Below are 24,921 nucleotides of genomic sequence, written 5' to 3'. Positions count from 1 at the left end.
AACAAACAGATTCTACACAGCCAGCTCAAAACTTTAAATCTGGCTGCATGGCCAATCTACTAAACATCCAACCAGCTCCTCTTTCACAAGCAGTTCTGGATGTTATTCTGGAAGCCAGGAGGCCAAGCACCAGGAAGGCTTACTCGGACAAATGGAAAGGTTTTGTGCCTGGAACCAAGCTAAAGGCCAAGACACAACTCAGCCTTACATGCCTCACATTCTGCAGTATTTAGCTGAGATGTTGCACAAAGGACTTTCCTTTTCCTCAATTAAAATCCATGCTTCAGCTGTTTCAGCTCACTACGACACGATTCCACCTTTATTTTCAAATCCTCTTCTAAGGCAGTTCCTCAGAGGGGCAAAAAACATTAGACCACCTAGGAGAGCTCCTATGCCAACATGGGACCTCAACTTTGTACTGGAAAAACTAATGCTACCTCCCTTTGAACCAGCTTTCTCTACAGACCTTCAGTTCCTATCTTGGAAGACTGCCCTGCTCCTGGCAATAACTTCAGCTAGGAGAGTCTCAGAACTACAGGCACTAATGGCAGTGGAACCTTTCCTCATTTTTTATCAAGACAGAGTTTCTCTACAAACTAATCCTTCCTTTATGCCTAAGGTGGTTTCCAGTGTAGCTTTAAATCAAACCATTCGCCTACCCACCTTCTTCCCCAATCCACAGAACAAAGGTGAGAGACTCCTGCATTCCTTGGACATTCACAGGCAGCTTCGTTACTACTTGGATAAAACTAAGACTTTCAGAAAAACTGACCAACTCTTTGTATCCTATGCTACAGCTTCTCAAGGGAAGGCTATATCCAAGCAAACCATTTCTAAATGGATAGGTCATTGCATACGGTTCTGTTATACCCATCATGGGAAACCAATTCCTGCTTCCATTAGATCCCACTCTACCAGGGCAACAGCTACCTCTACAGCCTTTCTCAGGAGGGTTCATACCGAGGAAATTTTAGAAGCTGCAACTTGGAGTTCTGTACACACCTTCACCAAACACTATCACTTACCTCTTTACTCTAAGTCCAGGGTGGGCTTCGCCACTGCAGTTCTGCAGGGCCTTATTGCCTCCACTAACCCTCTATGATACCTCCCCCCTACCTTAGCTTTGGGATTCAACCCAAGTGTGATGACTGCAGCAGGGTAACACGATGAACATAGTACAGTTTTGTACCTACCATAAATGTAGATGTTCGAGTGTTCACCCTGCTGCAGTCCAGGTTACCCTCCCACCATCCCCTCTGATCGACTGGCTAAATCTCTGCTATGCCTTACTGATGTATTTGCTTATAGCTGAAGGGATTTTGTGTTTGTGCAGTGTTCACACCATTTGGTACTAATTCTGATCACCCTTTTGGGGGCACCTGACATCTGGGGCAAGAAAAACTGAAGAAAATGGCGTCGGTTGCAATATATATACCCCTGGCGCACTGATGTCAGGGATGAGGTGACAGCAACCGACGTCGGACCAAGACTTTGGAATTCCGGCCGACTGCGGGACCGCCTGACGACAGGCTAACCCAAGTGTGATGACTGCAGTAGGGTGAACACTCAAACATCTACATTTATGGTAGGTACAAAACTGTACTTTCCCCCTCACTCCATGAGGATATCGAAGCTAAGCTATTGGACCCCCCCCCCCCCTTCAAGAGGCGTCTACTGTTTGGCCCTGCTGTGGCAGACCTGTTCATATCTTTACAGGAAGGGGGAAAAATTAATGCAAGATTTCGAACAAATTTCTCACTCCAGTTCCCAGGTATCAAATGAACTATTTGGCCAAGCCTACTTCTCTTGCTTATAAAGGCATACAGTCTGCACAGAAACAAAATGCCAAGTAAAAGATTTAAAACAAACTCCCAAGTATGGGACACACACACACACACACACACACACACACACACACACACACACTTTTCCAGACAAATCAGCCTGACTTCTCCCTTAGTCCACTCCTTCCACTGTCAAAAACACTGATCACCTCCCTTTCAGCTTAGCAGTTCCTCACCTGAGACAAGTGGGTTCCTTCGATTCAGCAAGGCTATAAAATGACATTGAAGGAAATTCCAGACTTTAAAGTTGTTCCACCTCCTCTTGCTCACTATGTGCACCTTCTCCTTCCTGTTTTACAAGGTCTTTGTGACCAAGGTGCCTTAGAATCTGTGCCACCACTCCATCTAGGAAAAGGTTTCTATTCCAGGCATTTCCTTGTGTCCAGAAAAGGAGACTAGAGGCAACATTCTGGACTTGCCTCTGTTTTTCTGAACATACTTTATTTCAAAATGCTTTCTCCAAGAACTTCTACCCTTCATCTTATTCCAGTCTTTTCTGGTATTCTTGGATCTGAAGGATGCTTACCCTCACATTTCCCTTCACCCTTCTTACAGGAAGCTCCTGAATTCTTCAGTTGATCATCACACTTTCAGTTCCCTGCATCACCCTTCAGCTCATTACAGCTGAGTGCCCCCCAGGGGTTTTTGCAGTTACCTCCTCCTGCACCTGTAGTCATCAAATATTGCTTGTTCATATTTGCATTAATAATTCCAAAACCATGCTACATACAGGGTATCAGAAAATTTCATCTAAAGCATATACGATGGCAAACACATTTGTATTAATATTTGACCTCTGTCTAATTCAGCAAAAGAGATATTGAATATTATTTTTGTACTGTTTGTTTATATTGTAATAATTTTCATATTTCTTTAAATATCTCAACATTCAGATAACAGACAGAGCTACATACTCTTGTATGAAAGCTCACAGCTATATGAAGAAAATCCTGCTGGCAGTATGTCTTGCTTGAATAGTTACTGAGATACGTAAGCTGTTCATACAACATTACAAAATTAGTATTCACTGTCTTTATTTTGGTTTGTAAAATCCACCTTAAAGCATCAAACTGAATTAATGCCACAAATATAAAGATTAATGTATCCGGAGTAGTTTGCCATTTACAGACTTCTAGTAACACATATGGTTCCAGAGATATGAATATTTGTTTGAACTGCAAGGTGATGGCTTCATTGTTTTTTAAAGCTCAAGCCACACCCACTGAGAGGTAAAGGTACACACTTAATAGAGCTCTACTGGAGTGGATGAGTTTAAGACCCTGGGTGTGGTAGATAGCCTAAAGTGCCTAGCTGAGTCAGTTGTCTTTTGCAGAAGACCCTCACAAAATGGATGCTAAGCAGAAAGGTCTTCCTGGACATTGTCCACAAATGGGGTATTCCTCAGATAAATCTATTTGTCTCCATTTACAACAAACAGGCTGGGCTGTTTTGCTCCAGGATCCCTTGCCCCAAGGCCTGGAAGGTTGTATATTAGTTATCAAATTTTTATATATGATCGAACTTTTAAAAATTCGAAAAGCTAAATAAATAAGTAAACAGAAAAAACCCGACCATTTTAAGCAGAGGGGCAAGCACCCCCCACCCCCCGCTTTTTAAATGTACCAATTCCGAGATCGCACTACAGTGCAGGAAAGGGAAATCTTCCCATTCCGCACTGTACAGAGATCTCCGTTGAAATGTTTGAACTTTTAAACGTTCGATCATATGGTGTCGACCATATGATGATCGAACTTTTAAAATTTTGATAATGTAATATACACCCGGCCTGGAAGATGGACACCATGACTTTCTCATGGGAGTGGAAGTTTCTTTATGCCTTCCCTCCAGTACCCGTAATTCCAAAGTTTCTATTAAAGGCCAAACTGAAAATCTTACTGGTGACTCCTTTTGGCCCAGGTAGTATTGGTTCCCCTTTCGTTATCATTTGGCTAGGGGTCATCATCACAAGTTGCCCTACAGAGTGGACTCACTCGCACAGAAAAGGGGTTCTCTGCTCCATCCCAACTTGCTAGTCCACAACCTGACTTTGTGAATGATAGAATTCTAATCCCTTTCAGGCACCAGTTTTCTGAGGATGTACATTAGGTTCTCCAGAAGGTGAGAAAACCTACCACTAACAGGTCTTGTATATCCATATGGAAGAGATTTTCAATCTGGTGTCTCAGAGAATCCCATTTAAACTAGGATTCCCACTGTGCTGTCACACTGATGAAAGTTGTTAAGTGTTTGTATAGCATACAACTTGCCTCCCCCCCGCTCTTTAGAATTGAGGTGAAGCAGTTTATCAAGGGTGTCCTTCATTTGAATCTACTCAGGAGGGCTAGCCCTCCCTTTGGATCTTAAATTTGTTTTGGAAAAGTTAACCCAGACACCTTTCAAACCAGTGGCTTCAACATCTTTAAAATGTTGTGCTTAAAAAGTTTTTCTACTAGTGGCCCTTACTTCTACCAGAAGGGATTCAGAGCTCCAAGGCTTAATGGCCTCTTTCACCTTCCTTATTTTTCACAAGGGTAGTATATCTCTTCAGATTAATCATACCTTTATTTAAAGTGGTCAATGAGTTGTCTGTTAGGGCAGCATAGTGGTGCAGCGGATAGCTTTGTTTCCTCATAGCAAGAGGTTACCAGTTAAATTCTCTGCTGAGGTGCCTTCTGTGTGGAGTTGGCTTGTCCTTCCTGTTTTTACTTGGGTTTCCTATGGGTGCTCCAGTTTCCTCCCACTTTCCAAAGACATGAAGTAGGTGGATTGGGCACTCTGAATTGGCCATAGGTGTGTGTGTGTGTGTGTGTGTGTGTGTGTGTGTGTGTGTGTGTGTGTGTGTGTGTGTGTGTGTAGATATTCTGCGGCAGGGCTAGCCACCCGGCGGTGTAGGTCTTTGCTGTAGATGATTATCACTATTGAAGATGCACCCTGACTCCATGTTCAAAAATGGGAAAAAAGGGGTTGTGGATGGATGGATAATAAGTTATCTCTTAACCAGACTGTCAATATACCTACTTTCTTTCCTTAACCTCAAAACAAGGGTGAAAGACTTTTGCACTCCTTGATGTGCATAGTTAAAGTTGATTCTCTTTGGGCACGACAAAAGATATTAAGAAGACAGACGAGCTGTTTGTTTGTTACTTTCTGGGAAAGTAAGTTTGGTAATCCTGACTCCAAGCAAACAATTGCTAATGGTAAATCCTTACCCTCTTCAGTTAAAGTTCATGAGTGAACAGGGGGCTACCTGCCCTGAAGGTCCATTTTAAGCATGGCCAATAACCTGAGGTTAGAATCAAGCTCTGTACCGTGTCTGTGAAGTGAAGACCTTGACCATTGTGCCAAATCAACTCCAGCTGTCAGAATTAGGCTCATTCCACTAGAGCAGTTTCTTCCTCTGGTGCCTTTTTACAAAGGACTTGATTCCAGGGCAACTTTAGATGCAGCCATCTGATCATCTGTGCACACATTCACAAAACACTGCAGGATAAATGCTTTCTCTTGATCTAGAGCTTCTTTCGCTAGACCTGTTATTTGTATTACTCAACAACTCCCCTTTCTAACTGTTAAACATTGATGAAAACCCAGTTGTATTGGAATACTGCAACAGTGATCTAAAGGACATTGTACAGTTGTGTAAGAACTTACCATAACAGCAGATGTCCTAATGATCACTGTTGCAGTATTACTATCCACACATCTTCCATGTTTTCTAATGTTTATCTTATAAATGCTCATGGACCAAGAGAGAACCATTTGTATGGTTCCCTCTTCATAGCTGACCTTAATCTTTTGCTTGTTCTTTTCCTCTGGTATCTCCTGGTCTTCTGGCATGGAAGTAGTCTGAGAATCTTACACTCCTACATCCATCTATGTACCTTATGCCTGCAGGCTTCGGTCATACTTTGGCTGTATTATTATTATTTTTTTTTTTTGATTTGGTACCCCAGTCGGATGTCTGGTTACATTGGCAAGATAACCTAATAACAGTAATCAATAGAACATCTACTGTTGTAAATTCTTATACAGCTGTAATTTCAAGTATAATCATTTTTGCAGTCCTGATTCCCTGTACTGTGTTGAAAATGTAGTGGTCAGGGGGGTTCTTACTCGCCTTTCCCATCCTGATCTATATTTTCTTTTCCCCATTTTTGCACGCTGTCAGGGCATCACTTCAACAGTGATAGTCATCTAGAGCCACTGTTTACACTGCCAGGTAGCTAGACATGCTGAGTTAGATTCTTCCACACCATGTACTGACACGCACACTCACTCCTGTGGCCAATTAAGTGTGTTCACTCCACCTACTGCATGTCTTTGCAATGTAAGAGGAAACTGGATCACCTAGAAGAAGTCCACGCACACACAGGGAAGACATGCACACTCTACACAGAAGGCACCCCAGGCTAAAAACAAACTAGAGAACCTCTTGCTGTGAGGCGACAACAGTGTCCAATGTTAGTTCTCTCTCTATTATAGGGTTTCACAGGCTTTCATCGTTTATTTGTATAACTTGTTTTTGTGGTGGTTTTGTTACCATGCTTTCTGTGCAGCAGTTTTATTCTTCATCTGCTGTCTTTGTATTTAAAGTTGTGTTCAAGGGAACAATTATAAAATGTTTTATTTTTCTGACTTAAAACTGTATTTATTTTGACATAATGTATTAACTGCTTTTATTTAGAAATTGGTACTTTTGTATGTGTTTACTGTTAATGAACTGGACATGATTTCTTGCTTTACTAAGACACACATGGGAAGGAGTGTCCGCCTGCCATGGGTAATTTTGTTTGGAAGAATTGAAAAGACTGATCAGTAATGCGGGATATGTAAAGATGATTCTTGTGCATCAGTACAAACCCACATTATTTCAAAAGGAAGAATGCAGTACTTTGCAAAATTTGGCTGTCAGAAAGCACCAGCAAGGTGGGTATAACCCAAATGTGATGATGCTGTTAGTGACCTTTCCTTAAAGGTCTACTATTGTGGTAATTATATTTACAACTTTACTTTCTGCAGAGCTTGAAGATCCAGTGGCATGTGAAACAGTAAAATAAAAAAAATAGTTGTATTACTCTGTTCCAAGAGCTTACTGTGCCTGTCTTCATAGTCTGAGATTGCTCAATTAAGTTTATTACCAGTAAAGTGTCTATAATTTAAGTTGGTCCGACATGAAAGAATACTTTGTTACTAACGTAAGTCTTGTTTCCATATTTTAAGCAGAACCAAGCCAGGAAACACAGGACCTACGTTTATGTTCTTACAGTAACGGAAGTGTTGGAACATTGGGAAGACTCTGTTAATATAGGTAAGCCTCATTCCATATTGTTTGTATGGAAAGAATGTTTTAGCTAGTTAAAATTAGTTTTGTAGGTATTTTTAGATTGTGTTGCACTCGGTGAGGTTAATGACAGTTCAGGGAGTTGTGTAATTGCATGCATCACTTCAGCTATTTACTGGCAATGACAAGTATGCATAACCGTTGTACTGTGTTGTTCCTCTCATTAATGTCAGTTTGAGTAGCCCAGGCCCATGCATAACTGTTTTAGGAAATTTACATGCAAACATGCATATTACCTCATGGAAGAAGACCTTGGTCTGTCATGTCACGTGAGTGTTGCATATTAGATCCAGTGCAACTGCTTCTTAACCCACACAACCTGCGCATCACATTTTCTGTCATCCTTCTTGAACCTTCTCTGTTTGCCTGCACTCTACTGCTGCTTCTGTCATGGTCTAAAGCTGTAGCACTCTTCTCCCCTTCTTCCCGTGTAAAACGTGTCCAGTTTCCTACACTTATTTGACCCTTAGCGACTTAGTATTAGTTTTTGGTTAATTTTTATGTTTGCCTTCATTCTAACAGCCAAGTAGCACAGTGACCTACTGTATTTTCATCAGACTGGTATGGGCCTTTTTAGCACTTATTTTATGACATGGCACAGTTGTATTGTAGTATATTCTGTCTTAGTTTCTTCACATGAACTCTGAAGTTGTTCCATAAGCAATTGCAAGAATCCTGTGCTATCAATGCATAGCCATTTCTTGGCAAGTGCTAAATAAAAACTGGAAAGTCCAAAAGTACAAGACTTTCCAGCACATATACTAGTTTAGAAACTAGTGAAAGAGGAAATTCAGTCCATTGTGGAAAATTTGTTGGTTACTTTCATATCCGTGACCTTTCATAATGCAAACCATACTGAAATGAAGTCATTGAATTTTAACCATTCTGGCTCTTTTCAGGAGCATTTGGTTTAAGACTTCACTATTGCTGAGTGCATAAATATCAGATCAGAAACATTTAGTCTGCTGGCAGGGATTATAACTTAGAGCCGTATTTTTTTCATTTTTGTGTTGTGGTTCTTTAGCATTTATTGTAGTTGTCTATCATAGATTTTTCAGGAAGTTAGTGTGTGGGAATGAGAGGTTTGCTTTTTTGTATTTGTTTTCTGAACTGCCAATGTATTTTGAGGCATTTGCTTTCAAGCTACGGAATGCTGTAGAGAAGGCGCAGCAACCGTTTTTCATTCCCTGTTTTTAGCATTTTCTTTGGGGTAATGTTGCTGTGAAGTTAGTATATACTGAGGGAGTGAGGAATGCAGTCCCTCACATGGGGCGGGGTTGCCATTTTTCACTGACATTAATTTTGTTTTTATTGATAATATTTCCAGAATGTAGGATGGGTATATTTATTTTTTGGATATTTTGTCATGTCTGTTCTTTCAAGTTAGACAGAGATGGATGACTCACTATGGTTAAATCTAGATTCAGACCTGCCATTGGAGAGAAAGTCCTCTCTAGAACAGGAACCACCATATGGAACCAGCTACCTACAGGCCTAAAAAAAACTTGAATCTCTGCAAAAAAAAAAAAAAAAAAAACTGTATTAGATAATTGAACTTTCAAAGGTTTGAGTCTCATATAGTCTGCACCATATGATCGAATTTTTGAAAGTTCGAATGTTTTAACGGAGTTCTCCGTACAGCGCGGAATGGGAAGGATTTCCTTTTTCTGCACTGTAGTGCAATCTTGGAGCTGGTATATTTAAAGAGCGGGGGGGGGGGGCTGCAGCCCCCCCTCCCCCACATAGGGGGTGTAAAACGTTCAGGTAGGTTATTTGTGTAGTTTATTTTTTTTATTAGATGTTCGAACTTTTAAAAGTTTGATCATATGGTGTCGACCATATGAAAGTCAAACTTCTGAAAGTTCGGTTATCTAATATAGACTCAAGCAGCATTTGCAAAACAAAACCAAGTGCACCTGCTTTCATACCACTGGCTAATTTTTGTAGCTTATTCACTGTAAGTACTCTTACCATTCTACATGTATATTTGTACATAGAAAACTGTGTAATGTGAATATTGTGTTGGGAAATGTACAGTATGGCATATGAAAAGTTGTATAATGTGAAGGCACTGCAGTGATATGATACGCTATTCTTGCATTATATTGTTATACAAACATTGTACTAGGTTACTGTGTATGTGCTAAGTCAAGTATTTTTAACTTTAATTCTTGTTGATGTATTTGTGTACCTGGATAGAGGCAGTAAAGCATCAGTAGACTAGATCACCTACCCAGTTATGAAACTGTAAAATAAATTAAAAACAATGTCAGTCTAGTAACTCTTCAGAGGGGATCCTCATTTGCAATATTCATAGCATTTGGCCTCCAACTCAGCAATGTTTTGACCTTACCTTAATATCTTAGCAGTCAAACACCTTGCTGCTCAAATTTAGTTGCCGACCCCACACTGTATTTACATCAGCATCTTTTAGAGAGGGTCTTCCTTAAAAGTAGCACTTGGCAAGTTGACTTTTCAGGGAATATCCCCATTAATAATGTTCATAAATATTTTGCTTCTTACACACCATTGTCAGATGTTCTTCATGTTTCACTGTTGCAGTCATTACATTTGGGTAATCTGCTGGCAGGTTGCCCTCAGTCGGCCTGAATTCCAAAGTCTTGGGTCCTGCGTCAGTTGCTGTCTTCTCTCCCATGACGTCAAGTCGTCAGGGGTATAAGACATGCAGCCGACGCCATCTTCTTTAGTCTTTCTTGCCGCGCGGTGCCCGAAGCAGAAGCATTTCGCAAGTGCCGGTCAGCCGACTACCGAAATATTTGCGTTTGAGTTTCAGAACAGAAGTCTTCAATAAAGCCAAGTACCCCGTTGGGGAAACTTTCTTGCTTTTTACTGATGTCAGAAAAAGTTAATAATTGTATTACTTGTGAGAAGCAAATACCTCATAAGGCTTTCCATTTATACTGTATTCCTTGCCTAGGCCCTGATCACAACGTGCCTGGCTGTCGGTTTTGTGCTAGATTTAACCAACGCACTATTAAGCATCGGTACATTTTTGCATTTAAGTATTTTGGAAACAGATTTAACTACCCAGAGATGTCGTCTGATAGCAATCCAACTACCAGAGTACATAAAAAATGCAAAAAAAAGGACAGGGAAAGGCAGTCTAGATCCAAAACCGACGACGAAGCTTCTCCTAAGCCAGTCGCCAGTTCGCCTGTACTCAGTGAGGTGCTTTCGCAGCCCCTGATACCCGCTACTTTTGAGTCGCAGGCTTCTACCGACACCCATGTGGAGTCCATGCATGCCGCAAGATATTCAAGGTATTGGACTGGATGTATCTTCCTCGGATGGGTCCGGAGCCGCTGAGCAGGCACCGGCTTCTGAGGGTGTATTCAGACCTCAACATTTTTATATCAAACCAACGAAAGCTGCAAAACCAAAGGCAAAGACACCTTCTAAAACTAAAAAACTGACGCCTGAGCCACGTGCACAGGCCTCTATGCCTAAAAAACAGATGATTAAAATGGCTGAAGACCTTATTATCTTGATCAGGGGTGTACCCATCCCCCTCCAGATAAGAGGGCCTAGGCAAGACACTGACTATGAATCTTCAGATCAGGTTTCTATTTCTCCTGATCAGGAATTATCTGTTCCTCCCTATGAGGATTCTGATGCTGAGGAGTCTATTCCATCTGCATCTCCTCCTGAGGATTATTCATTTGGAGAAACCTTGCATACTTTGAGGGAGCATTTTCATTGGGAGAGTCAAGACTTCTCAGAATCTAAAAAGAGGATCAGGGATTTCCTCCTTCTCCCTCAGCACAAGCCTTTAGCCATTCTCTCTGTGTTAGACATTGTGGATGATGTTTTTTCGGAGTCAAGCCTGACCCCCTGACTCTCTACCTCTGGCTCCCAGTAAGCCTGGCAGGTATTACAGGGTCCCTGACTCTCATAAATTATTATTTAGAAACCCTGCTGCTGATCTTGAAACTATTTCACAGGGTCCAAAGGGAGTTAAGGCCTCAGCAGCAAAAAACCCTACCCCCTCCGACAGAGATTCAAGGGCGCTGGACAGATGGGGAAAAAAGGTTTATACATCTGCAACCTTGGCAATCAGGGCTTTAAATTGTCAATTTCATATGCTTAAGTACCAACAACATGTTATGGGATATCTGAAAAAGAAAATGATTTTGATTTCAGAATGTGCAGAAAATAAGGAATTGCAGGAATTATTGCATGCAGCTGAACAAGTTGGAAAGCATACTTTACAATGTGGTTTTGATTCTTTAGAGGCCTCCTGCAGGGCCGCAGTTACTGGATCTGTGATTAGGAGGCATGCCTGGTTAGAGGAACAAAATTTGCCTGATCATGTTAAAGCTAAATTGCTAGATGCACCTTTACAGCATGATTCTCTGTTTGGTATTAAGGCAGAAGAGATTTTGAAGAAAATGGAAGACAAAGCTAAGTCTATGCAAACTGTTAAAGATTTCTTACAAGTGCAGCCACCTAGATTGAGTAGACACTGGCCTACAAAAAATTGGTCTTTCCTGTGTCAGACAGAGCTCAAAGGGGCAAATCCAGGCGCCCTAAGGGTTCCAGGTACCAGGCTCAAGACTCATACAGGTCAAAGCAATGGGGCGCATCCACCTCCAAATCTGGAGTAGATAAAGCGCAAACCTACAGAAAGCAATCCCAATGACTTCCCTCTGCCTACACCAAGCACTTATCTTTTGGCAGCTCCCATAGGAGGAAAATTAGTACTTTTTGCTCATAATTGGCAGTTAATAACCCAGGACAAGTGGGTACTGAACATTGTATCACAGGGATACAGATTCCATTTCCACACTCTGCCAATGACAAATGGTTGGCCAGATCTGCCAAAAAAACAATGGGCAGAGGCACAGAAACAGGTTACATCCCTCATGGATATGGGGGCCATTCAGACGGTACCAGAACAGGAAAAAGGACAAGGATTTTACTTGACTGTTCTTGGTACACAGAAAGGACAAGGCCTGGCGGCCAATACTGGATTTATCAATTTTGAACGCATACCTGGACATTTCAAAATTCAAAATCACTTTGCAACATCTTCTGCCCATGCTGGGCAATAATGCTTGGCTTGTGACTTTAGACTTAAGAGGCATACCTGCATGTTCCAATAAGACAGTCGTGCAGAAGATACCTCAGATTCAAGGCTGGCTTAATGCATTACCAATTCTCTGCACTGCCCTTTGGCTTATCTACTGCGCCCAGGGTCTTTACAAAGTGCCTGGCACCAGTAATTGCATTTTGCAGGCAAAGAAGTATTCAAATATATCATTACTTGGACGACTGTCTCATTCAAGCAGAGAACAAGGACACTCTTCTACGACACCTGGCGTTTGTGAAAAGGCTTCTAGCATGCCTAGGGTACACTATAAACGAAAAGAAATCACAACTGGTACCCTCTCAAAAGATAACATTCCTGGGTGCAAGCTTGCATATAACTGCCCAGATGGCTTACTTCACGCCAGACAAACAAAGGTAACTGACTACTTACTTCAAACTGATGGCAACAAAAACCCAGTCTTCTGCAAGACGAATTCTGCAGTCTCTGGGCTTCACGGCATCCTGCATCCTACTAATTCCATATGCAAGACTACATATGAGGAAACTCATTGGTACCTAAAAAGTTTATGTAGTCAACATTTACACAGTCTGGAAACTATGATTCCTCTCATCCCTTGCCTGCAACAGGAGTTTCTATGGTGGGCAAGGGCCTGTCACCAAAACATGGGACGGCCCTTCACTCTACCCCCTGCCAGCCAAACCTTAATAGATGCATCAGATTATGCCTGGCGGGCCCACATGGCAGGAAGATGCATTCAGGGCATATGGGCACCAAATCAAATGCATCTACATATCAACCAGAAAGAGATGCTAGCTGTTCAAAATGCCCTAACAACCTTCAAGGACTTGCTTCATACAGGACAACTACTGATAGATGGACAACACCACAGTCATGTGGTATATAAACAAGCAAGGGGGCACACACTCATACCCCCTTTGCAGATTCGCCATGGCACTGTGGGACACAGCTTTGACCTACCAAATAAATCTTCACGCTCAATTCCTGCCAGGAAAACAGAACACTCTGGCAGCCGATTTAAGCAGAAACCTTATGGATCCTCACGAGTGGAAACTAAATCCACAAGTATTCAGCATGATAACGGAGAAATGGGGGAGCCCAAACTTAGATCTAGTTGCCTCTCCTCAAAATTATCAATTGAAAAGATTCTGCACAAGGACTTATCACAGACAAGCATGGAAAGTGGACACCCTATGCTTCAGTTGGAAAAACCCATCAGTTTACGCCTTTCCTCCTCTGCCTCTTCTACCCAAGGTCCTCCTAAAAGTCGGACAAGAGAAGCCAAAGATATTAATTGCCCCGTACTGGCCCCGCCAATACTGATACCCAATCCTAAGGAACTTGTCTCAATACCCAGCTTGGACCTTGCCTCAAAGACCACAACTACTGTCCCAGCAAAACAATCAGATCCTGCACAATCAACTACAGACTCTGAACCTGGCAGCATGGCTAATCATGTAATCATACGAACGACACCTCTCAATAATGCTGTGATGTCATTTTGGAAGCCAGAAGACCTAGTACTAGAAAATCTTAGGCTGACAAATGGAAGAGATTCAGTGCTTGGAATCAAGCACAAGGAACTGATGCAGCAGAACCACATATTCCTCAGACATTACAATACTTAACTGCGATGCTTGACAAAGGCCTATCTTTCTCATCAAAGTCCATGCCTCTGCCATTTCAGCTCATTACAATACAGAGCCACCAATCTTTTCTCATCCTTTACTAAAGCAGTATCTTAGAGGAGCCAAAAACCTAAGGCCTCCTAGAAGATCACGATTACCTGCATGGGACCTCAATTATGTGTTGGAAAAGCTCACCCTGCCTCCATTTGAACCAGCCACTACCGCTGATATAAAGTTCTTATCATGGAAGACCGCTCTGCTACTAGCAATTACTTCGGCAAGAAGAGTTTCAGAGCTACAGGCCCTCATGGCTGTAGAGCCTTTTATCATATTTTACCCAGACAGGGTGTCTCTGAGGACAAATCCTACTTTTATGCCTAAGGTGGATGTTCATTGTGCATACAGCTGCAGTCATAACAGATGGGTTCTCCTGCCGTCAGGCGGGTCCTCGGTCGGCCGAATTCCAAAGTCTAGGTCCGGTGTCGGTTGTCGTTGCTTCTTCCCTGACGTCAGTGCGACAGGGGTATAAAAGAACCAGCTGACGCCATTTCCTTCAGTCTTTCTTGCCGCGCAGTGCCCGAAGCAGAAGCAGTTGGCAAGTGCCGGTCGGCCAGCTCCTGAAATTACGAAAATTTTGCAACCGAAGTCTTCTTGAAAGCTAAGTACCCCGTTGGGGAAACTTTTCCTGCCTCAGACCGATGTCAGACAAAGTTAATAATTGTATTTCATGTGGGAAGCAAATACCGCATAAGGATTTTCATTCCCTCTGCATTCCTTGCTTAGGCCCAGACCACGACGTCTCGGTCTGTCGTTTTTGTGCTACATTCAACAAACGCATCATTAAGCGTCGGGCGGAGTTCGCCCAGCACTATTTTGGCAAAAAATGTAACTACATTATGTCGTCGGATACTCCGACTCCAGTTTTGACTAAAAGACGCAAAGATAAGGACCGACACACGAGGTCCGCGGCCTCTACCGACACCACGCCAAAGCCGACTACAGGTGGTCCGGTTCTCAGCGAGGCGCCTACGCAGCCCCTGCCTACTGACGACACTTCATTGGCGGTGTCTACTGTGCCAGTCGCAGGCTCCTCGGCCCACACCCGACTACAGATACGAAGCCACTCTAGGTGGTGAAACTCAGAATGTAGACAGGTCTGCCTCCTCTCAAGGTGTCTTCAGGCCTTCCTCTTCTTTTTCCATCAAGGCTTTCACTAAGTCTAAAGCAGCCATGCATTCTGAGACAAGCTACACAGGGCCCTTCTCCAGGCCCCATGCCTAAAAAACAGATGCTTAAAATGGCTGAGGATTTAATTACTCTTATCAGGGTTCTCAAACCCCGGACAAAAGGCCCAGAGTGGAGGAAGAATCCCCCTCCTCGGACCAGGCCTCCATTATTTCGGAGCACTCTGATGAACAGGAACATTCATACTCCCCTTTTGAAGATTCTGATGCAGAGGAGTCCATTCCTCTGTCTCCCCTGAGGATTACTCATTTGGGGAAACCTTGCATACCTTGAGGGAACACTTCCACTGGGAAGGCCAAGAGTACTCAGACTCCAAGAAAAGGCTTAGGGATTTTCTCTTGCTCCCTCAGCACAGGCCTCTGGCTATACCTCCTGTCTTAGACATAATAGATGATGTGTATTCGGAGGCCTGCCTTAACCCAGACTCTTTACCTCCAGCCCCAGTCAAGCCTGACAGGTACTACCGGGTTCCTGACTCACACCAATTCTTATGCAAAAGCCATGCGGCTGACCCAGAAACTATCTCACAGGGCCCCAAGGGAATTAAGGCCTCCACTGCTAAAAATCCATTACCTTCAGAGAGAGAGATTCCAGATCTTTAGAAAGGTGGGGAAAAAAAGTATACACCTCGGCCACCTTAACCATGAGGGCATTAAACTGCCATTTCCATATGTTAAAGTACCAACAGTTTCTGTTATCACAGTTGAGAAGCAAAATGTCACAACCTGAACAACCAGACTTGAAGGAGTTGCAGGATTTGATGCATAGTGCAGAACAAGTGGGTAAACATACCTTGCAATGTGGTTTTGATGCTCTAGAGGCCTCATGTAGAGCTGCTGTTACAGGATCAGTCATATGTAGACATGCCTGGCTCAAGGAGCAAACCTTACCAGATCATGTCAAAGCTAAATTACTAGATGCCCCTCTACAAAAAGATGTATTATTTGGTGTTAAAGCTGAGGGAGGTATTTAAGAAGATGGAGGAAAAGGCTAAATCAATGCAAACAGTGAAAGATTTTCTACAGGTACAACCGCCACGTTTCAGTAGAAATTGGCCTTCCAAAAATTGGTCCTTTCCAGCCACGGACAGACCCCAAAGAGGTAGATACAGGCGCCCGAGGGGCAGAGGGCAATCTCAAGGATCGTTTAGAGGCAGACAATGGCAAGCTCCTACACAAAGAGGGGGTGAGGATAGTTCACAGCCATTCAGAAAGCAAACCCAATGACTTTCCCCTTTGCATGCCAAGCAAGGCTCAAATGGCAGCACCCTTAGGCGGAAAACTGGCATTATTTTCGAAAAATTGGCATATTGTCACAAAAGACAAATGGATCCTGGACATTATAAACAGAGGCTACAGATTCCATTTTCACACCCTTCCACAGAAGAGGCATGCCAAACCTGCCACACAATCAAAGGGCAGAGGCACAAAGACAAATTTAAGATCTCATGGACATGAAAGCTATTCAAGAGGTACCTACTCAAGAACAAGGTCAAGGTTTTTATTCCAAACTATTCCTAGTACCAAGGAAGGGAAAAGATTGGAGACCTATTTTGGACCTATCCATCCTAAACACATTTTTACTCATGCCAAAATTCAAGATGCTCACATTACAGCAGTTTCTTCCCATGCTGGGCAAGGAGTCTTGGCTGGTAACATTGGACCTCAAGGAGGCATACCTGCATGTCCCAATCAGACAAAATTGCAGAAGATACCTCAGATTTCTTGCAGGTTCAACTCATTATCAATTCTCTGCATTGCCCTTTGGCTTATCTACTGCGCCCAGAGTATTCACGAAATGCCTGGCATCAGTAATTGCCTACTGCAGACTTCAAGGGATACAAATATACCCATATTTGGACGACTGCCTGATCCAAGCGGACAGCAAGCACATACTTCTGAAACATCTGGCTTTTGTAATAATGTTGTTGAATTCTCTGGGGTACACAGTCAACAAAAAGAAATCAAGGCTAATACCCTCACAAAAAATAATTTTCCTGGGTGCCAACTTGGACACACACACCCAGATGGCCTACCTCACGCCAGAGAAACAGGGGCAACTAACTCAATACTTCAGAAAACTAGCAAATTTCACCAGGCTGACTGCAAAGAAAATCCTGCAGGCTCTGGGATTCATGGCATCTTGCATCCTACTAATCCCATGTGCAAAGCTGCATATGAGGAAACTTCAATGGTACCTGAAAAACCTATGGTCTCAACACAGCCACAGTTTGGAAACAATAATACCACTGTTTCCATGTCTTCAAAAGGAATTTCTGTGGTGGGCTCAAGCATGCCAAAGAAACACAGGTCTCCCATTCTGCAAGCCTCAAGCAAATCAAGTCATCACAACAGACGCCTCGGACTACGCCTGGGGGGCGCACATGACAGATCGGTGCATTCAGGGCAAATGGTCCCAAAAAGAAAAGCACCTACACATCAATCAAAAGGAAATGCTAGCAGTAATAAATGCTATTATAGCTTTCAAAGACCTTCTGCATCCAGGCCAACTATTGATAAGGACAGACAACACCACAGTAATGTGGTACATAAACAAACGGGGAGGAACCCATTCATACCCCCTATGCAGGCTGGCCATGTCACTTTGGAACATGGCTCTGGAATTACAAATCGAACTTCAAGCACAGTACTTGCCAGGCAAGGAAAACACACTGGCAGACAACCTAAGCAGAAATATGACAGACCCACACAAATGGAAGTTGCACCCTCAAGTTTTTACAGAAATAATTCAAGCATGGGGAAGGCCAGACATAGATCTCTTTGCCTCCCACAAAAATCACCAATTGACAAAATTCTGCTCAAGGACTTTTCATCCACAGGCCTGGAGAGTGGACGCTCTCTCTTTCAGTTGGACAACAATGACAGTTTATGCCTTTCCACCTCTTCCTCTGCTACCCAAAGTTCTATTAAAAACCAAAGCAGACAGACCAAAGATGATTCTCATTGCTCCAGACTGGCCAAGACAGCACTGGTACCCACTCCTGAGGAGCCTGACGCATTCCCCACCATGGACCCTATCTCTAATGCCTCTTCTTCTGACTCAGCACAGCTTCAAAACTCTTCACAGTCAGCTGAAAACACTCAGTCTGGCCGCATGGAAGATTCCTTAACTTCACAACAGACCCTACTCTCCAAAGAGGTGCAGGATGTCATTTTGGAGGCCAGAAGGCCTTCTACTAGGAAAGCTCACTCCGCAAAATGGAAGCGATTTTGTGCCTGGAATGAGAAAAAGGGCCAGAATCCTGGAATACTTAATTTACCTCAAATATTACAGTATCTAGCTGACCTGCTAAGCAGTGGGCTTTCATTCTCCTCCATCAAAATCCATGCCTCAGCCATTTCTGCAGAATACAACACTGATCCTCCTTTCTCTCATCCCCTCTTAAGACAGTTCCTCAGAGGGGCTAAGAATATAAAACCCCCAAGGACACAACCAATACCTGCTTGGGACCTCAATTTCATTCTAGAAAAGCTGACCTTGCCTCCTTTTGAGCCAGCTGCCTCAACAGATTTGCAATATTTGTCCTGGAAAACAGCCTTCCTTCTGGCTATCACCTCAGCTCGCAGGGTATCGGAACTCCAAGCCCTCATGTCTGTGCAGCCTGTCATCATTTTCCATCAGGACAGAGTTTCCTTACGAACCAATCCGTACTTTATGCCAAAGGTGGTATCCAGGGTAGCTTTGAATCAGGCTATTCACTTACCTACCTTTTACCCTAATCCTCAAAACAAAGGGGAGAGACTACTACATTCCTTTGACATCCACAGACAGCTACGTTATTATTTGGACAGAACAAAGCCTTTCAGAAAATCAGAACAACTCTTTGTGTCCCATCCTATAGGAGCTCAAGGGAAGCCAGTTTCCAAACAGACAATCTCAAAATGGATAGCCCACTGCATACGCTTTTGTTACTCTTTTCATGGTAAAACTGTGCCTGCAGGCATCAGATCTCTCTCCACAAGGGCCACAGCTACCTCTGCAGCTTTCCTCAGAGGAGTTCCTATCAAAGATATTTTGGAAGCAGCCACTTGGAGTTCTGTGCATACCTTCTCCAGGCACTACCACCTACCATTATACTCCAAAACTAGAGCAGGCTTTGCCACTGCAGTCTTGCAGGGCATCCTAGCTCCTCCTAGTTCCACCTAGTGCCTACCACCCCTTTTTTAGCTTTGGGATTCTACCCATCTGTTATGACTGCAGCTGTATGCACGATGAACATAGTACAGTTTTGTACCTACCATAAATGTAGATGTTCGAGTGCTAATACAGCTGCAGTCCAGGTTTCCCTCCCTCCTTCCCCTCTTGGGACAGGCCTATTGGCTAACACCTCCTCATACAACTTGATTGGGGTATTCATTTATGGTGCATTTGCTTGCAACTACTGTTTTTTGATTATATTGCACTGCATTATTACATAAATTTATGTATTGCCTTCCTTCTGGGGGCACCTGACATCTGGGGCAAGAAAAACTGAAGAAAATGGCATCGGCTGGTTCTTTTATACCCCTGTCGCACTGACGTCAGGGAAGAAGCGACGACAACCGACGCCGGACCTAGACTTTGGAATTCGGCCGACCGAGGACCCGCCTGACGGCAGGAGAACCCATCTGTTATGACTGCAGCTGTATTAGCACTCGAACATCTACATTTATGGTAGGTACAAAACTGTACTTTTCCAGTGTGGCTCTTAACCAAACAATTCATCTGCCAACTTTTTACCCAAATCTGCAGAACAAAGGGGAGAGGATTCTGCATTCCTTGGACGTACACAGGCAGCTAAGATTCTACTTGAGCAGGAGAAAAGCTCTAAGAAAAACTGAGCAATTACTAGTGTCCTATGCTGCAGGATAAGAAGGAAAGGCTATCTCAAAGCAGACAATCTCAAAGTGGATAAGCCACTGCATCCGTTCCTGCTACTTAAACCATGGTAAACCTGTGCCCAAGGGCATTAGGTCTCATTCCACCAGAGCTGCAGCTACCTCAGCAGCCTTTCTCAGAGGAGTACCAACCAAAGACATTCTAGATGCTGCTACTTGTAGTTCTGTTCACACCTTTACAAAGCATTATCATTTGCCTCTCTACTCGAAGTCCAGGGCAGGCTTTGCCACTGCAGTGCTGCAGGGCCTTATAGCCGCACCTAATGCTGTGTAGCTCCAGCCTCCCAACCATAGCTTTGGGATTCTACCCAAATGTAATGACTGCAACAGTGAAACACGAAGAACGTAGTACAGTTGTGTACACTTACCATAAATGTAGATGTTCGAGTGTATTCACTGTTACAGTCCAGGTTACCCTCCCGCCATCCCCCTGTCATTCTACAGTTTATCTTTCCTTCTCTATCTTCTACAATCTATGTGGTGTATTTGCTTGTAGATGAAGGTAAAGTTTATATTGATGCATGTATATATATATATATATATATATGTATATATATATATATAAATATTTGATTTAATATATATATATAATAATTATATATGTATAGATTTATATATATATATATATATATATATGTGTATAGATTATATATATATATATATATATATATATATATATATATATATATATATAGATTATATATATATATATATATATATATATATATATATATATATATATATATATATATATATATATATATATATATATATATATATATATATATATATATAGATATATATGTGTATATATATATATATATATATATATATATATATATATATATAATATTGCTACCTTTTTGGGGGCACCTTACATCGGGGGCAAGAAAAACTAAAGAAAATGGCGTCGGCTGCATGTTTTATACCCCTGACGACCTGACGTCATGGAAGAGAAGACAGCAACTGACGCAGAACCCAAGACTTTGGAATTCAGGCCGACTGAGGGCAACCTGCCAGCAGATTACCCAAATGTAATGACTGCAACAGTGAATACACTCTAACATCTACATTTATGGTAAGTGTACACAACTGTACTTTTTGAACTTTCCTGAATGTTGTAGTCCAATATCCCACTGCTGCAACTGGTGCCAGTCTCTTGCACTGCAGTTAATGCCAGCATGTAGAAGAGTAGGCCCACCAAAAACAGTGGCCGCTAACTAGTCTGGCTTCCATTACGTCCATCAAAACCGTTGGTGATTTGGCTACATTTCCAGGGATTTGTTTGTCAATCTTGGCCTGATGTTTCCAGTTGATAAGTATTAAAAAAATGTTATAGACATATTGCACCAAAATACTTCATTCTGGGTGTTTAATTGGATTTTTCACATAATACAGGTAATTGTGCAGGAGTGTAAAAGTTTTAAAAAGTGGCCAAAAATTAGACATTTTCATTGCAGGAAAAAAGGCAAGTAATATTATAGACTGAAGAATAAAGTCAGAAGATAGGACTTTGGATGTGGCTGAAAATCTCACAAGAAAAGGATTAAAAGTGTGTCGGTCTCTGTCTGTGTGCATCGGTCTGAGAAGATAGAAGTTTAAATTCCTGAGACAAAAATCACGAAACCATGGAAACTTCAAACGTTGGATTTTTACTAGGATAAGTAAACACTGCGCAAATGGAAATAAAACTCACGCTGAGGTAAGTAAAACCCACCTAGCCGGGGGCTACACTCCCCAATGTGGGAGGCTCCACCTCCCATCCCCCAACTATATATACCAACTCCAGGATCACACTACAGTGGAGAAAAAAACATGTTGGCAGAGTGTTTACTTACCCTAGTAAAAATTCGATTAAGTTTCCATATTTTCGTGATTTTCGTCTCTGGTTTTACACATCAATCTTCTGGGCATTGGGATTTGAAAGTAGACCCATATATATATATATATATATATATATATATATATATATATATATATATATATATATATATATATATATATATATCTATCTATATTCATATTCCATCTCCATCTGGTTACAATGTACAATGGTGAAGCAGTTTTACAGGATGTCCTTCAAGGATGCATCTGCAGTCCTTAAATGGGTTGTCCTGTCGTCAGGCAGCCCTTCGGTCGGCCGGATTCCAAAGTCTGGGTCTGGCCTCGGCTGGTGTCGCACTTCACCCGACGTCATAGCTGCAGTTCTTCGGGTATAAAGGCATCAGCCGGCGCCATTTTCCCCAGTCTTTCTTGCGGCGTGGCCAAGCAGAAGCTGTTCGCAAGTGCCGGTCGGTCAGATCCAGAGATTACTACTACCGAATACTACTTCGAAGACTTCTAAAAAGCTAAGTACCCCGTTGGGGACTCTTTCTTGCCTCAGCCGATGTCAGAAAAGTGAATAACTGTTTAACTTGTGGGAAACAAATACCTCATAAAGATTTCCACTCTTACTGCTTACCTTGTTTAGGCCCAGACCACGACGTAGCAGCTTGTTTAGCCTGTGCTTCTTTCAACCGAGCGCTTAGGCGTCGGTCGGAGTTTGCTGAACAGTTTTCGGCTCAGATTTTGCGTTCATAATGCCGTCTCATCCTCCGACTACTCAAATTGTTAAGAAACGCAAAGAAAAGGACCGACACTCACGGTCCGCGGTTTCCGCCGAAACCACGGTTAAGCAAACCGTGAGTGTCTCGGTTTCGGCGAAACCGAGCAAACGGTTCAATCTTCAGCGAATCCATGACTACTACCGAGGCCCCTTCTACCCTAGTTGAATCGGCCTCTGAAGTTTTACCTACTTCTGTGGTTTCACAAGACTTATCGGACACCATCCCTTTGGATGTTTCTACCCCAGCATGTGGTGCTGCTAGGCCTCCTGCAGCCATGTCTATAAAGGCCTTTGCCAGGGCTAAAGCAGCCAAAACTTCTAAGTCTGTGCCTGTTAAGCCCCCCTCTCACAGGCCCAGTTCCAGTTCCCAGATGCTTACTCTGGCAGAGGATCTCATCTCTTTAATAAGGGGATCCCAATCTCACCCAGACAGGGCCTCTCAACCTCCAGAAAAGAGACCTAGAGCAGAGCCCCCTGAGCCAGTGTCCTCAGATGACTCTTCTGATGATACAGACAATACAGACCATCCAGAGGCTCCTTTTTCTACATATGAAGATTCAGATGCTGAAGAATCGATTCCTTCTGCTTCTCCACCAGAGGAATTTTCTTTTGGGGAAACTTTACATGCCATGAGAGAGCAATTCCAATGGCAGGGGCAAGATTTCTCAGATTCAAGGAAAAGGCTTAGGACCTTTTTACACTTATCGCAACATAGGCCTTTAGCTATACCTCCAGTTCTACCTGTTGTGGATGATGCATTCAATGATGCTTGCACTGCTCCTGATACTTTACCTCCAGCCCCTGCTAAGCCCGATAGGTTCTACAGGGTCCCGGACACTCATCACCATTTATACAAGGCTCCTTTCGCAGATCCTGAGACTATCTCCCAGGGGCCTAAGGCAGTAGTTTCGACCTCAGCTAAAAACCCTCTCCCTTCTGAAAGGGAATCCAGGTCCTTAGAGAGATGGGGTAAAAAAGTATACACCTCTGCTACTCTCTCAGCTAGAGCATTGAACTGTTAGTTTCATATGATCCAATACCAAGAGTTTATGCTTGATCAGTTAACTAAGAAACTGTCCTCGGATGATTCTTTAGATAAGAAATATGTTCTAGAAATGGTGAATAACATTCAGCAGGTTAGTAACCATTCCTTAAAATGTGGCTATGATGCACTGGAGGCTTCATTTAGATCAGCCATGACTGGCACAGTTATAAGAAGGCATGCATGGTTGAAAGAGCAGGTCTTGCCGGATCATGTTAAAGCAAAGCTATTAGATGCTCCTATGGATAAGGTCAGTTTATTTGGTTCTCCTGCCCAACAGGTAATGAAGAAAATGGAAGAGAAGGCAAAATCTGTACAAACAGTAAAAGATTTCTTACAGGTTCAGCCTCCAAGGTTTAGCAGGAACTGGCCTTCCAAAAATTGGTCCTTTCCAGACTCCTCTAAAACTCAGAGAGGCAGGAATAGGCGTTCAAGAGGCAGAAATCAATCAAGAGGAGGTGCCTACAGGGGACGCCAGTGGCAAGGTAACAACCAACGAGGCACAGACACAACCACTACCACTGCAACAGGACAATCACAGTGACTTGGCTTTGACACGCCTACCAGGGAACAAATAGCAGCACCCTTAGGCGGAAAGTTAGCACTATTTTCAAAAAACTGGCACTATATCACAAGAGACAAGTGGATTTTGCAACTATAGACCAAGGCTACAGGTTTCATTTCCACACTTTACCCGGAAAAAGAGGAATGCCAAACCTACCACCAAATCAAAAGACAGAAGCTCTAAAACAAATAGCTCAATTAGCAAGGATGAGAGCTATGGAAAGGGTACCACCTATGGAACAAGGCAAGGGATTTTACTCCAGACTCTTCCTGGTACCAAGAAAAGAAAAAAAATTGGAGCCCTATTCTCGACCTGTCCGCTTTAAACACATCCATCATCGTTCCAAAATTCAAAATGCTGACCCTACAGCAACTTCTTCCCATGCTGGGCAAGGATATTGGCTGGTAACTCTAGATCTCAAGGAGGCATACCTGCACGTCCCCATACGACCACATTGCAGAAGATACCTCAGATTTCTTGCAGGATCAGAGCATTATGAATTCTCAGCATTGCCCTTTGGCTTATCTACTGCGCCCAGAGTGTTCACGAAATGCCTGGCATCAGTAATCGCTCACTGCAGGCTTCAGGGAATCCAAATTTATCCATACCTGGACGACTGCCTGATACAAGCGGACAACAAAAACAAGCTAACAGAAGACTTACAAAG

The 24,921-nt window shown here is 42.8% G+C and overlaps 1 protein-coding gene across 2 annotated transcripts in view; it reads left to right on the top strand.

Moving 5' to 3' along the window:
- Positions 1-24,921, top strand: part of NUDT4 (nudix hydrolase 4) — a 440,395-nt gene that overhangs the window by 321,425 nt on the left and 94,049 nt on the right. The window contains exon 4 of one of the 2 annotated variants that reach the window (XM_044087652.1): positions 7,065-7,149. In XM_044087652.1, the coding sequence (XP_043943587.1) occupies positions 7,065-7,149 (85 nt within the window). Of the gene's footprint in view, positions 1-7,061; positions 7,150-24,921 lie in introns of both variants that reach the window. The other variant, XM_044087651.1, reaches the window with a different exon arrangement.

This window comes from Protopterus annectens, chromosome 11.part0, assembly GCF_019279795.1.
Source record: "Protopterus annectens isolate FY-2018-M chromosome 11.part0, PAN1.0, whole genome shotgun sequence".
Lineage (NCBI taxonomy): Eukaryota > Metazoa > Chordata > Ceratodontiformes > Protopteridae > Protopterus > Protopterus annectens.
Note: the sequence above shows the minus strand (reverse complement) of the source record. Positions and strands in the feature narration are given on the sequence as shown.